Source organism: Oncorhynchus tshawytscha, linkage group LG13 (assembly GCF_018296145.1).
Source record: "Oncorhynchus tshawytscha isolate Ot180627B linkage group LG13, Otsh_v2.0, whole genome shotgun sequence".
NCBI classification, from domain to species: domain Eukaryota; kingdom Metazoa; phylum Chordata; class Actinopteri; order Salmoniformes; family Salmonidae; genus Oncorhynchus; species Oncorhynchus tshawytscha.
Window position 1 is genome coordinate 58,265,222 of NC_056441.1, and position 16,656 is coordinate 58,281,877.

Sequence of the window (16,656 nt, forward strand, 5' to 3'; positions counted from 1 at the left end):
CCCTCAACCCGTTATACTGTCCACCCTCCCTCCTCAAAACTTTATACTGTCCACCTTCCCTCCTTTATACTGTCCACCCTCCTCAACACTTTATAGTCCACCCTCCTCAACGCTTTAGTGTCCGCCCTCCCTCAAGCCTTTATAGTGTCCACCCTCCCTCAAGCCTTTATACTGTCCACCCTCCCTCAACACTTTAGTGTCCACCCTCCCTCAACACTTTATACTGTCCACCCTCCCTCAAGCCGTTATACTGTCCACCCTCCCTCAACACTTTATACTGTCCACCCTCCTCAACACTTTATACTGTCCACCCTCCCTCAACACGTTATACTGTCCACCCTCCTCAACACGTTATACTGTCCACCCTCCCTCAACCCGTTATACTGTCCACCCTCCTCAACACTTTATAGTGTCCACCCTCCTCAACACTTTATACTGTCCACCCTCCTCAACACTTTATACTGTCCACCCTCCCTCCTCAACCCCTTATACTGTCCACTCCCTTTTATACTGTCCCTCAACCCTTTATACTGTCCACCCTCCCTCAACCCCTCAACACTTTATACTGTCCACCCTCCCTCCTCAACCCTTTATACTGTCCACCCTCCCTCCTCAACCTTTATACTGTCCACTCCCTCCCTCAACACTTTATACTGTCCACCCTCCCTTTATACTCCCTCCTCAACACTTTATACTGTCCACCCTCCCCCCTCAACACTTTATACTGTCCACCCTCCTCCTCAACACTTTATACTGTCCACCTCCCTCCTCAACACTTTATACTGTCCACCCTCCCTCCTCAACACTTTATACTGTCCACCCTCCCTCCCTCAACACTTTATACTGTCCACCCTCCCTCCCTCAACCTTTATACTGTCCTCCCTCCCTCAACACTTTATACTGTCCACCCTCCCTCCCTCAACACTTTATACTGTCCACCCTCCCTCAACCCTTTATATTGTCCCTTCTCCTCCTCAACCTTTATACTGTCCTTCTCCTCCCTCAACCTTTATACTGTCCACCCTCTCCTCAACACTTTATACTGTCCACCTCTCCTCAACACTTTATACTGTCCACCCTCCCTCAACACTTTATACTGTCCACCTCCTCAACACTTTATAGTGTCCACCCTCCTCAACACTTTATACTGTCCACCCTCCTCAAGCACTTTATACTGTCCACCCTCCTCAACACTTTATACTGTCCACTCCCTCAACACTTTATAGTGTCCACCCTCCCTCAACACTTTATACTGTCCACCCTCCCTCAAGCCTTTATACTGTCCACCCTCCCTCAACACTTTATACTGTCCACCCTCCCTCAACACTTTATACTGTCCACCCTCCCTCAACCTTTATACTGTCCACCCTCCCTCCCTCAACACTTTATACTGTCCACCCTCCCTCAACACTTTATACTGTCCACCCTCCCTCCCTCAACACTTTATACTGTCCACCCTCCCTCAACACTTTATACTGTCCACCCTCCCCCTTATACACCCTCCTTTATACTGTCCACCCTCCCTCAACCCTTTATACTGTCCACCCTCCCTCAACACTTTATAGTGTCCACCCTCCCTCAACACTTTATACTGTCCACCCTCCCTCAACACTTTATACTGTCCACCCTCCTCAACACTTTATAGTGTCCACCCTCCCTCACCCTTTATCCCTCCCTCAACACTTTATACTGTCCACCTCCCTCAACACTTTATACTGTCCACCCTCCCAGCCTTTATACTGTCCACCCTCCCTCAACCTTTATACTGTCCACCCTCCCTCAACACTTTATACTGTCCACCCTCCCTCAACACTTTATACTGTCCACCCTCCCTCAACACTTTATACTGTCCACCCTCCTCAAGCCCTGTCCACCCCTCAAGTCTTTATACTGTCCACCTCCTCAACACTTTATAGTGTCCACCTCCTCAACACTTTATACTGTCCACCCTCCCTCAAGCCTTTATACTGTCCACCCTCCCCTCAACACTTTATACTGTCCACCCTCCCTCAACACTTTATAGTGTCCACCCTCCTCAACACTTTATACTGTCCACCCTCCCTCAACACTTTATAGTGTCCACCCTCCCTCAACACTTTATACTGTCCACCCTCCTCAACCTTTATACTGTCCACCCTCCCTCAACACTTTATACTGTCCACCCTCCCTCAACACTTTATAGTGTCCACCCTCCCTCAACACTTTATACTGTCCACCCTCCCTCAAGCCTTTATTGTCCACCCTCCCTCCACCCTCCCTCAACTTTACTGTTCCTCAACACTTTATACTGTCCACTCCTCCCTCAACCCGTTATACTGTCCACCCTCCCTCAACCCTTTATACTGTCCACCCTCCCTCCACCCCCTCAACACTTTATACTGTCCACCCTCCCTCAACACTTTATACTGTCCACCCTCCCTCAACCCTTTATACTGTCCACCCCCCTCAACCCTTTATACTGTCCACCCTCCTCCCTCAACACTTTATAGTGTCCACCCTCCCTCAACACTTTATACTGTCCACCCTCCCTCAACACTTTATACTGTCCACCCTCCCTCAAGTCTTTATACTGTCCACCCTCCTCAACACTTTATAGTGTCCACCCTCCCTCAACACTTTATACTGTCCACCCTCCCTCAAGTCTTTATACTGTCCACCCCCCCCTCAACACTTTATACTGTCCACCCTCCCTCAAGCCTTTATACTAGCTGTCCACCCTCCCTCAAGCCTTTATACTGTCCACCCTCCCTCAACACTTTATAGTGTCCACCCTCCCTCAAGCCTTTATACTGTCCACCCTCCCTCAACCCTTTATAGTGTCCACCCTCCCTCAAGCCTTTATACTGTCCACCTCCTCACCCTTATCCCTCACCCCCTCCTCAACACTTTTATACTGTCCACCCTCCTCAACACTTTATAGTGTCCACCCTCCCTCAACACTTTATACTGTCCACCCTCCCTCAAGCCTTTATACTGTCCACCCTCCCTCAACACTTTATACTGTCCACCCTCCCTCAACACTTTATAGTGTCCACCCTCCCTCAACACTTTATACTGTCCACCCTCCCTCAAGCCTTTATACTGTCCACCCTCCTCAACACTTTATACTGTCCACCCTCCCTCAACCCTTTATACTGTCCACCCTCCCTCCCTCAACACTTTATACTGTCCACCCTCCCTCCCTCAACACTTTATACTGTCCACCCTCCTCAACACGTTATACTGTCCACCCTCCCTCAACCCGTTATACTGTCCACCCCACCTCAACCCGTTATACTGTCCACCCTCCCTCCCTCAACACTTTATACTGTCCACCCTCCCTCAACACGTTATACTGTCCACCCTCCCTCAACCCGTTATACTGTCCACCCTCCTCAAGACTTTATACTGTCCACCCTCCCTCAACACTTTATAGTGTCCACCCTCCCTCAACACTTTATACTGTCCACCCTCCCTCAGCCCGTTATACTGTCCACCCTCCCTCCCTCAACACTTTATACTGTCCACCTTCCCCTCCTTTATACTGTCCACCCTCCCTCAACACTTTATAGTCCACCCTCCCTCAACACTTTAGTGTCCACCCTCCCTCAAGCCTTTATAGTGTCCACCCTCCCTCAAGCCTTTATACTGTCCACCCTCCCTCAACACTTTATAGTGTCCACCCTCCTCAACACTTTATACTGTCCACCCTCCCTCAAGCCGTTATACTGTCCACCCTCCTCAACACTTTATACTGTCCACCCTCCCTCAACACTTTATACTGTCACCCTCCCTCAACACTTTATACTGTCCACCCTCCTCAACACGTTATACTGTCCACCCTCCCTCAACCCGTTATACTGTCCACCCTCCCTCAACCTTTATAGTGTCCACCCTCCCTCAACACTTTATACTGTCCACTCCCTCCCTTATACTGTCCACCCTCCCTTTATACTGTCCACCCTCCTCCTCAACCCTCCCTCCTCCCTTTATACTGTCCACCCCCCTCAACCCTTATACTGTCCACCCTCCCTCAACACTTTATACTGTCCACCCTCCTCAACACTTTATACTGTCCACCCTCCCTCAAGCCTTTATACTGTCCACCCTCCTCAACACTTTATACTGTCCACCCTCCCTCAACACTTTATAGTGTCCACCCTCCCTCAACACTTTATACTGTCCACCCTCCCTCAACTCTTTATACTGTCCACCCTCCCTCAACACTTTATAGTGTCCACCCTCCCTCAACACTTTATACTGTCCACCCTCCCTCAAGTCTTTATACTGTCCACCCTCCCTCAACACTTTATACTGTCCACCCTCCCTCAAGCCTTTATACTGTCCACCCTCCCTCAAGCCTTTATACTGTCCACCCTCCTCAACACTTTATAGTGTCCCTCACCCTCCCTCAAGCCTTTATACTGTCCACCCTCCTCAACCCTTTATAGTGTCCACCCTCCCTCAAGCCTTTATACTGTCCACCGTCCCTCAACCCCTTATACTGTCCACCCTCCCTCAACACTTTATAGTGTCCACCCTCCCTCAACACTTTATACTGTCCACCCTCCCTCAAGCCTTTATACTGTCCACCCTCCCTCAACACTTTATACTGTCCACCCTCCCTCAACACTTTATAGTGTCCACCCTCCCTCAACACTTTATACTGTCCACCCTCCCTCAACCCGTTATACTGTCCACCCTCCTCAACACTTTATACTGTCCACCCTCCCTCCTCTCAGTCTTTATACTGTCCACCCCCCCTCAACACTTTATACTGTCCACCCTCCCTCAACCTTTATACTGTCCACCCTCCCTCAACACTTTATAGTGTCCACCCTCCCTCAAGCCTTTATACTGTCCACCCTCCCTCAACACTTTATAGTGTCCACCCTCCCTCAAGCCTTTATACTGTCCACCCTCCCTCAACCCTTTATAGTGTCCACCCTCCCTCAAGCCTTTATACTGTCCACCCTCCCTCAACCTTTATACTGTCCACCCTCCCTCAACCTTTATACTGTCCACCCTCCCTCAACACTTTATAGTGTCCACCCTCCCTCAACACTTTATACTGTCCACCCTCCCTCAAGCCTTTATACTGTCACCCTCCCTCAACACTTTATACTGTCCACCCTCCTTTCAACACTTTATAGTGTCCACCCTCCCTCAACACTTATATACTGTCCACCCTCCCTCAAGCCTTTATACTGTCCACCCTCCTCAACACTTTATACTGTCCACCCTCCCTCAACCCTTTATACTGTCCACCCTCCCTCAACCCGTTATACTGTCCACCCTCCCTCAACCCGTTATACTGTCCACCCTCCCTCCCTCAACACTTTATACTGTCCACCCTCCCTCCCTCAACACTTTATACTGTCCACCCTCCCTCAACACGTTATACTGTCCACCCTCCCTCAACCCGTTATACTGTCCACCCCACCTCAACCCGTTATACTGTCCACCCTCCCTCCCTCAACACTTTATACTGTCCACCCTCCCTCAACACGTTATACTGTCCACCCTCCCTCAACCCGTTATACTGTCCACCCTCCCTCAAGACTTTATACTGTCCACCCTCCCTCAACACTTTATAGTGTCCACCCTCCCTCAACACTTTATACTGTCCACCCTCCCTCAGCCCGTTATACTGTCCACCCTCCCTCCCTCAAAACTTTATACTGTCCACCTTCCCTCCCTTTATACTGTCCACCCTCCCTCAACACTTTATAGTCCACCCTCCCTCAACACTTTAGTGTCCGCCCTCCCTCAAGCCTTTATAGTGTCCACCCTCCCTCAAGCCTTTATACTGTCCACCCTCCCTCAACACTTTATAGTGTCCACCCTCCCTCAACACTTTATACTGTCCACCCTCCCTCAAGCCGTTATACTGTCCACCCTCCCTCAACACTTTATACTGTCCACCCTCCCTCAACACTTTATACTGTCCACCCTCCCTCAACACGTTATACTGTCCACCCTCCCTCAACACGTTATACTGTCCACCCTCCCTCAACCCGTTATACTGTCCACCCTCCCTCAACACTTTATAGTGTCCACCCTCCCTCAACACTTTATACTGTCCACCCTCCCTCAACACTTTATACTGTCCACCCTCCCTCCGTCACTCTCCCCCTTATACTGTCCACCCTCCTCAACCCCTTATACTGTCCACCCTCCCTCAACCCTTTATACTGTCCACCCTCCCTCCCTCAACCCTTTTTACTGTCCACCCTCCTCCCTCCCTCCCTCAACACTTTATACTGTCCACTCTCTCAACCCTTTATACTGTCCACCCTCCTCCTCAACCCTTTATACTGTCCACCCTCCCTCCCTCAACACTTTATACTGTCTCACCCTCCCTCCCTCAACACTTTATACTGTCCACCCTCCCTCCTCAACACTTTATACTGTCCACCCTCCCTCCCTCAACACTTTATACTGTCCACCCTCCCTCCTCAACACTTTATACTGTCCACCCTCCCTCCCTCAACACTTTATACTGTCCACCCTCCCTCCCTCAACACTTTATACTGTCCACCCTCCCTCCCTCAACACTTTATACTGTCCCTTTTCCCTCCCTCAACACTTTATATTGTCCCTTCTCCCTCCCTCAACACTTTATACTGTCCCTTCTCCCTCCCTCAAGCCTTTATACTGTCCCTTCTCCCTCCCTGTACCCTTTATACTGTCCACCCTCCCTCAACACTTTATAGTGTCCACCCTCCCTCAACACTTTATACTGTCCACCCTCCCTCAAGCCTTTATACTGTCCACCCTCCCTCAACACTTTATACTGTCCACCCTCCCTCAAGCCTTTATACTGTCCACCCTCCCTCAACACTTTATACTGTCCACTCTCCCTCAACACTTTATAGTGTCCACCCTCCCTCAACACTTTATACTGTCCACCCTCCTCAAGCCTTTATACTGTCCACCCTCCCTCAACACTTTATACTGTCCACTCTCCCTCAACCCGTTATACTCTCCACCCTCCCTCAACCCGTTATACTGTCCACCCTCCCTCCCTCAACACTTTATACTGCCCACCCTCCCTCAACACGTTATACTGTCCACCCTCCCTCAACCCGTTATACTGTCCACCCCCTCAACCCGTTATACTGTCCACCCTCCCTCCTCAACACTTTATAGTGTCCACCCTCCCTCAACACTTTATAGTGTCCACCCTCCCTCAACACTCAACACTTTATACTGTCCACCCTCCCTCAAGTCTTTATACTGTCCACCCTCCCTCAACACTTTATAGTGTCCACCCTCCCTCAACACTTTATACTGTCCACCCTCCCTCAAGTCTTTATACTGTCCACCCCCCTCAACACTTTATACTGTCCACCCTCCCTCAAGCCTTTATACTGTCCACCCTCCCTCAAGCCTTTATACTGTCCACCCTCCCTCAACACTTTATAGTGTCCACCCTCCCTCAAGCCTTTATACTGTCCACCCTCCCTCAACCCTTTATAGTGTCCACCCTCCCTCAAGCCTTTATACTGTCCACCGTCCCTCAACCCCTTATACTGTCCACCCTCCCTCAACACTTTATAGTGTCCACCCTCCCTCAACACTTTATACTGTCCACCCTCCCTCAAGCCTTTTTATACTGTCCACCCTCCCTCAACACTTTATACTGTCCACCCTCCTCAACACTTTATAGTGTCCACCCTCCTCAACACTTTATACTGTCCACCCTCCCTCAAGCCTTTATACTGTCCACCCTCCTCAACACTTTATACTGTCCACCCTCCCTCAACCCGTTATACTGTCCACCCTCCCTCCCTCAACACTTTATACTGTCCACCCTCCCTCCCTCAACACTTTATACTGTCCACCCTCCTTCAACACGTTATACTGTCCACCCTCCCTCAACCCGTTATACTGTCCACCCCACCTCAACCCGTTATACTGTCCACCCTCCCTCCCTCAACACTTTATACTGTCCACCCTCCCTCAACACGTTATACTGTCCACCCTCCCTCAACCCGTTATACTGTCCACCCTCCCTCAAGACTTTATACTGTCCACCCTCCCTCAACACTTTATAGTGTCCACCCTCCCTCAACACTTTATACTGTCCACCCTCCCTCAACCCGTTATACTGTCCACCCTCCCTCCCTCAAAACTTTATACTGTCCACCTTCCCTCCCTTTATACTGTCCACCCTCCCTCAACACTTTATAGTCCACCCTCCCTCAACACTTTAGTGTCCGCCCTCCCTCAAGCCTTTATAGTGTCCACCCTCCCTCAAGCCTTTATACTGTCCACCCTCCCTCAACACTTTATAGTGTCCACCCTCCCTCAACACTTTATACTTATCCACCCTCCCTCAACACTTTATACTGTCCACCCTCCCTCAACACTTTATACTGTCCACCCTCCCTCAACACTTTATACTGTCCACCCTCCCTCAACACGTTATACTGTCCACCCTCCCTCAACGTTATACTGTCCACCCTCCCTCAACCCTTTATACTGTCCACCCTCCCTCAACACTTTATAGTGTCCACCCTCCCTCAACACTTTATACTGTCCACCCTCCCTCAACACTTTATACTGTCCACCCTCCCTCCCCTCAACCCCTTATACTGTCCACCCTCCCTCAACCCCTTATACTGTCCACCCTCCCTCAACCCCTTATACTGTCCACCCTCCCTCCCTCAACACTTTATACTGTCCCTTCTCCCTCCCTCAACACTTTATACTGTCCCTTCTCCCTCCTTCAAGCCTTTATACTGTCCCTTCTCCCTCCCTCAACACTTAATACTGTCCTCCCTCCCTCCCTCAAGCCTTTATAATGTCCACCCTCCCTCAACACTTTATACTGTCCACCCTCCCTGTACCCTTATACTGTCCACCCTCCCTGTACCCTTATACTGTCCACCCTTCCTGTACCCTTATACTGTCCACCCTCCCTCAACACTTTACACTGTCCACCCTCCCTCAACACTTTATACTGTCCACCCTCCCTGTACCCTTTATACTGTCCACCCTCCCTCCATCAACCCTTTATACTGTCCTCCCTCCCTCAACCCTTTATACTGTCCACCCTCCCTCCCTCAACCCTTTATACTGTCCACCCTCCCTCCCTCAACCCCTTATACTGTCCACCCTCCCTCCCTCAACCCTTTATACTGTCCACCCTCCCTCCCTCAACCCTTTATACTGTCCACCCTCCCTCCATCAACCTTTTATCTGTCCACCCTCCCTCCTCAACACTTTATACTGTCCACCCTCCCTCAACACTTTATAATGTCCACCCTCCCTCCTCAACCCTTTATACTGTCCACCCTCCCTCCCTCAACCCCTTATACTGTCCACCCTCCCTCCCTCAACCCTTTATACTGTCCACCCTCCCTCCTCAACCCTTTATACTGTCCACCCTCCCTCCATCAACCTTTTATACTGTCCACCCTCCCTCCCTCAACCCTTTATACTGTCCACCCTCCCTCCCTCAACACTTTATACTGTCCACCCTCCCTCCCTCAACACTTTATACTGTCCACCCTCCCTCCCTCAACACTTTATACTGTCCACCCTCCCTCCCTCAACACTTTATACTGTCCACCCTCCCTCAACACTTTATAATGTCCACCCTCCCTGTACCCTTTATACTGTCCACCCTCCCTCAACACTTTATAATGTCCACCCTCCCTCCATCAAGCCTTTATACTGTCCCTTCTCCTCCCTCAACACTTTATACTGTCCCTTCTCCCTGCCTCAACACTTTATAGTGTCCACCCTCCCTCAACACTTTATACTGTCCACCCTCCCTGTACCCTTATACTGTCCACCCTCCCTGTACCCTTATACTGTCCACCCTCCCTCAACACTTTATACTGTCCACCTCCCTCAACACTTTATAATGTCCACCCTCCCTGTACCCTTTATACTGTCCACCCTCCCTCCTTCAACCCTTTATACTGTCCACCCTCCCTCAACACTTTATACTGTCCACCCTACCTCCATCAACCCTTTATACTGTCCACCCTCCCTCAACCCTTTATACTGTCCACCCTCCCTCAACACTTTATACTGTCCACCTCTCCTCAACACTTTATAATGTCCACCCTCCCTGTACCCTTTATACTGTCCACCCTCCCTCCCTCAACCCTTTATACTGTCCACCCTCCCTCCCTCAACCCTTTATACTGTCCACCCTCCCTCCCTCAACCCTTTATACTGTCCACCCTCCCTCCCTCAACCCTTTATACTGTCCACCCTCCCTCAACACTTTATACTGTCCACCCTCCCTCCCTCAACCCTTTATACTGTCCACCCTCCCTCCATCAAGCCTTTATACTGTCCCTTCTCCCTCCCTCAACCCTTTATACTGTCCCTTCTCCCTCCCTCAACCCTTTATACTGTCCCCTCTCCCTCCCTCCCCTCCCTCCCTCCCTCCCTCCCTCCCCCTCCCTCCCTCCCTCCCTCCCTCCCTCCCTCCCTCCCTCCCTCCTCCCTCCCTCCCTCCCTCCCTCCCTCCCTCCCTCCCTCCCTCCCTCCTTCCCTCCCTCCCTCCCTCAACCCTTTATACTGTCCCTTCTCCCTCCCTCCCTCCCTCAACCCTTTCTACTGTCCCCTCTCCTTCCCTCCTTCCCTCCCTCAACCCTTTATACTGTCCCTTCTCCCTCCCTCCCTCAACACTTTATACTGTCCCCTCTCCTTCCCTCCCTCCCTCAACCCTTTATACTGTCCCCTCTCCTTCCCTCCCTCCCTCAACCCTTTATACTGTCCCTTCTCCCTCCCTCCCTCCCTCAACACTTTATACTGTCCCCTCTCCTTCCCTCCCTCCCTCAACCCTTTATACTGTCCCCTCTCCTTCCCTCCCTCCCTCAATCCTTTATACTGTCCCCTCTCTTTCCCTCCCTCCCTCAACACTTTATACTGTCCCCTCTCCTTCCCTCCCTCCCTCAATCCTTTATACTGTCCCCTCTCTTTCCCTCCCTCCCTCAACCCTTTATACTGCCCTCCCTCTCTCCCTCCCTCAATCTTTATACTGTCCTCTTTCCTTGCTCCTACTCACCCACTTCTCTTTCTCTCTTCTCTCTCCCTCTCCCTCAAGAGTAGAGTACAGTGTAGTAGCCTCTCCCAGTATGTAGCGTGTCACTACTATGGTATTCTGTAGTGTTGGCTGGCTGCTGCAGCCGTAAAAAGACTCTCAGCTCTGGGAAAATAACGCACACGTCCCTCAGCATGTCAGCACATACAAAAAGACAAACCTCTCATCACGTCTGGAGACTTACAAATGGTGTCCCAATAGAAAACCATTGATTTGCAACTAGTACTCGGCTGAATGATTCTGAGTGTACAAATTTGTTTCTTGTTGATACGTATGCCATTTAGCAGGCACTTATAGTGCAGTGAATTCATAAGGGTACATTGCTTATAATATGTGTGTATGTGATCCCTACAGGAATTTAACCCATGACCTTAGCATTGATAATCCTACACTTTTACCAGTTGAGCCACATAGGCAGTCATAGTTTTGTACCACTAGATGCTGTCAGATGTTTAATAGCCTCTCTCTCTCTGCGTTCTCTCCACAGGTGACGTACCTGGGCAAGGTGACCATCTCAGGGACCCAGTTCCTGTCGGGCTGCACAGAGTCGGCAGTGGTGGGCCTGTGGGACCGCCGTGCGCTGGCCCAGGAAGAGCACCTCCCTGCCAACTCCCTCCTGGAGATCCGCCCCTTCCAGGTGCGCCTGCACCACCTGGACGGGCGCGGTGAGGCCTCGGTCACCATGGACACGTACCAGGTGGCGCGCATCGCCTACTGTACGGCGGACCACTGCACGAGCCCCAATGTGTTCGCCTGGATCTACCGGGAGATCAACGACGACCTGACCTTCCAGATGGACTGCCACGCCGTGGAGTGTGAGAGCAAGCTGGAGGCCAAGAAGCTGGCCCACTCCATGATGGAAGCCTTCCGCAAGACCTTCCACAGTATGCGCAGCGATGGACGCATCCACAAGAGCGGCTCCTCGGACGAGTTCGCCACTGACGACTCCGCTCCAGATGACTCCACCCCCGAGGAGGACGGCTGAGCACCAGGGTTACCGCCCCCCTCCCCCGGTCGCAAGCCGTGAGGGGAGGTGCACAGGTGCAGCCGGAGCACTCTTTCTACTCTCTGTCTCTCTTACTCTACTCTGGTTTAAGGAAAAAACTCAAATTGACTGACGCACAGACCGCAAACGCCGACTAAAGAATGTCGAGGACGTAGTTTTAAAAAGGGAAAAATAGGAGGACAAAGGAACCACAAGAGATGTAACATATGGGGAAGCCAAACTAAACTAGCACTGCCTCTTTGGATAAATAGATCCTCAAACATCTGGATAGCCATTGAAGCGCATGATCTGCCCATTAGAGATGAGTGAATAATGGTTATAGGACATTCCCAATCGACGCTGCTGTCTGTCCGTCCGTCTGTCTGTCTGCAATGTGCAGAGAGACTCTGCCTCTTTACCCCGCCGCGCGCCCCTTACTCACCCCTTCCCGCCCAATCAAAAGCCCAGATCACGTCCTAAGAATCCCAGATCACTGCCTCATGTTCTGACTTTAAAACAACAGCACTATGGAGTTACGAATTATGCCTGTAGCACTGTTAAATGTGGGATATAAAGAGAAAGCCTTGACTCTAATATATGTGCGGAAGGTTGCCGGGAGGAGGGAGGTCTTGACATATTTATTAGGCCACAAGAGCGTCATCTCTTATCGATCACATTTTGATTCCTTTTTTGGAAGCATACCAAAAGTGAGTCTTTTAGCTGTGTCTTGTCTGTTGATTTTGTGCCTCACTTCTAACATACCAAGGCTGGTCTCTGTCCCGCAATCCCAAACGTGCGCATGTGTGTGTGTGTGTGTGTGTAGTTGTGTGTGTGTGTGTGTGTGATCTAAGAAAAAGGATTGTCAGGAGAGAGAGCATGACCGATAATGGGCTAGTAATCCAACTAGAAGTGTAAAACATGTCACAGCCTTTGTGGCATCCATTTTGGGAAGCTCTGCAGGGCTTTTTAAATTTAAACAAGAATGTGACCATTTGACACATTTTTTGTTTTGTTTTGTATGAAAAGGGAAAGTAAATGTGACAGTCACAGAAACCGATGTTCTAGGACCCCAAAAATAGCCATCCATAAAGAATACCTGAATCCTCTTGGCCTGTGCTGAATCTATTATAGGTATGTTGTGCTGCAAGCTCCTTACACCTTTTAGTTACTTTGTTGTTTTAGTACATTTCTTCTACATAGTTTGATCTGGATTAGGTGCAGTTGGCTAGGGCAGTTTTCTGTACAGACACCTTAAGGGAACAATTATGTCTCGTGGGCTGGATGCGTGTTGAGTCCATGAACAGACACACACAGTTCAGTTTCCCTGGGCTGTCGAAGGGTACGAGCGACCATTCTGGGGCAACTGGAAGCCTCCACGACACAAGAGCTCCACCCCTCCCACCCCCTTTTCTAACAAGACTCTTTTGAATGGACTGGTACTCACAGTGGGTGGGTCATGTATTTTTTCTGTTGTGACTGAAGCAGATTTTATTAAGATGGCTCTGGTCAGTACGTACATATATAAATATATACATTGTATTTGAAACTCATTCAATAAGCTTATGTAAATACAACAAAAAAATATCTGTTTCCAAATATTACAGCATTAAATGTTGATAGCTATTTTAAATAAACAACGAGAACATCAAAGACAGCACCAATGTTTTAAAGTAAATTGTGAATATGTATGAGTTCCATAGAACTGGCTGTTGAGAGGGTGTGTGAGCCCGGGACACAGGGCTTGAAATGCCAGGATGACAGGAGGAGGGAATGTTTATAAAGCTGTAGATTACTGTGTCATGTCTTGTCTGAAGGCTCAGACGTGCTTTAAATGTCTGGAAATGTTACCATAAGTGTTTTCTATACAGAATTTGCAAAGATAAAGAAGGCATCACATATAAACTATTTACCAAGACTGACTGAATTTGATGAAGTCTCTTTTTTGATGAACTTTCATGTTGATTCAGATTGGCTGTGATGCTTTGCCTCCATATCAAATGTTTCTCAACAGTACTAGGAATCGTACATGGGTGAATTTCAAGGGCTGTTTATGTATTAGGTTTGTGTACACATACAGTATTACAGCCACAGGTTTGACCCAGTCCTAGCAATAATTGTATTTGTCTCCATTTCTTACGCAAAGCTCTTCTCAACCACAAGCCATGTGTGGCAGCCATTTTGGTGCCCACATCAGTCTCAAGCTATTCCCATAACTCGGGTGCTTATACCGTTGGCTATCATCACAGAGCTTCTAAACCCAGAGGTGCAACATCGCAAGAGAGAAGTGAAAAAGTAATTGAGAGAAGTGAAAAATTCTTTCTTAGTTGTTAATTTTCTCGAAATCTGAAGGCACAACCTTGTGAAAGTGACAAACTGACACGTTTTAATTTTCATCAAAAACAAATTGGTATTGAAGGAGTGCCTTTTATTTGACGGCCTGCACATACGTAGTTCGGCATGAGACGACCGTTAGACCCGATGACGTGTTTCTGCCCAACATCGCCATGACATCACCTACATGATCAGGGATTTCTATTGGAGAAGCAGTTTCTGTGCCTATCTTCATACTGTACTGTCTTTGCTATCATTTTGCTGCTCAGAAACTGCAGAGAATCGAGAGCAAAATGGATGCTGGAAACAGTGTATATATGACTGCTGAATGGGAGCACTGCCTCCTTCTGGAAGGTAGAGGAACACCTTCCTCACTTTCCCAGTCAGATAAAAGAGCGTACAGTAACACACATTAAGAATATATTTGGATAACTTGTGTTATGAGTTCATTATATACAGTGGGGCAAAAAAGTATTTAGTCAGCCACCAATTGTGCAAGTTCTCCCACTTAAAAAGATGAGAGAGGCCTGTAATATTCATCATAGGTACACTTCAACTATGACAGACAAAAAATCCAGAAAATCACATTGTAGGATTTTTAATGAATTTATTTGCAAATTATGGTGGAAAATAAGTATTTGGTCACCTACAAACAAGCAAGATTTCTGTCTCTCACAGACCTGTAACTTCTTCTTGAAGAGGCTCCTCTGTCCTCCACTCGTTACCTGTATTAATGGCACCTGTTTTAACTTGTTATCAGTATAAAAGACACCTGTCCACAACCTCAAACACTCACACTCCAAACTCCACTATGGCCAAGACCAAAGAGCTGTCAAAGGACACCAGAAACAAAATTGTAGACCTGCACCAGGCTGGGAAGACTGAATCTGCAATAGGTAAGCAGCTTGGTTTGAAGAATTCAACTGTGGGAGCAATTATTAGGAAATGGAAGACATACAAGACCACTGATAATCTCCCTCGATCTGGAGCTCCACGCAAGATCTCACCCCGTGGGGTCAAAATGATCACAAGAACGGTGAGCAAAAATCCCAGAACCACACGGGGGGACCTAGTGAATGACCTGCAGAGAGCTGGGACCAAAGTAACAAAGCCTACCATCAGTAACACACTACGCCGCCAGGGACTCAAATCCTGCAGTGCCAGACGTGTCCCCCTGCTTAAGCCAGTACATGTCCAGGCCCGTCTGAAGTTTGCTAGAGAGCATTTGGATGATCCAGAAGAAGATTGGGAGAATGTCATATGGTCAGATGAAACCGAAATAGAACTTTTTGGTAAAACTTCAACTCGTCGCGTTTGGAGGACAAAGAATGCTGAGTTGCATCCAAAGAACACCATACCTACTGTGAAGCATGGGCGTGGAAACATCATGCTTTGGGGCTGATTTTCTGCAAAGGGACCAGGACGACTGATCCGTGTAAAGGAAAGAATGAATGGGGCCATGTATCGTGAGATTTTGAGTGAAAACCTCCTTCCATCAGCAAGGACATTGAAGATGAATCGTGGCTAGGTCTTTCAGCATGAAAATGATCCCAAACACACCGCCCGGGCAACGAAGGAGTGGCTTCGTAAGAAGCATTTCAAGATCCTGGAGTGGCCTAGCCAGTCTCCAGATCTCAAGCCCATAGAAAATCTTTGGAGGGAGTTGAAAGTCCGTGTTGCCCAGCAACAGCCCCAAAACATCACTGATCTAGAGGAGATCTGCATGGAGGAATGAGCCAAAATACCAGCAACAGTGTGTGAAAACTTTGTGAAGACTTACAGAAAACATTTGACCTCTGTCATTGCCAACAAAGGGTATATAACAAAGTATTGAGATAAACTTTTGTTTTTGACCAAATACTTATTTTCCACCATAATTTCCAAATAAATTACTAAAAAATTCTACAATGTGATTTTCTGGATTTTTTTCCCCTCATTTCATCTGTCATAGTTGAAGTGTACCTATGATGAACATTACAGGCTTCTCATCTTTTTAAGTGGGAGAACTTGCACAATTGGTGGCTGACTAAATACTTTTTTGCCTCACTGTATGATAAGTGTGCAGAATGACCATTTCTGGCCCTGTATCACAACTCCCAAATTGACTAATTCTTAAGGACTTGTCTGTCTCTGTCTGTTTGTCTCCATACACTTAATGTACATAGTCAGAGTATGCTTCTCTGTCTCTGTGTCACTTTCTGTCTTGGTTGAGGAGCCAGCCTGAACCTTTCAAGTTGCTCCACCATTTTGTCTCTGAGATGTGTTGAGTGTTCTCCTGTGCTCCAGTATT

General features: G+C 48.7%; 1 protein-coding gene across 1 annotated transcript in view; it reads left to right on the forward strand.

Moving 5' to 3' along the window:
- The window catches only part of LOC112265378 (PTB-containing, cubilin and LRP1-interacting protein), a 58,339-nt gene extending 44,385 nt beyond the window's left edge, over positions 1-13,954 (forward strand). The window contains exon 3 of the mRNA XM_042296032.1: positions 11,538-13,954. Within this exon, the coding sequence (XP_042151966.1) occupies positions 11,538-12,035 (498 nt within the window). The 3' untranslated portion in view covers positions 12,036-13,954. The remainder of the gene's footprint in view (positions 1-11,537) is intronic.
- Positions 13,955-16,656: the final 2,702 nt, after the last annotated feature.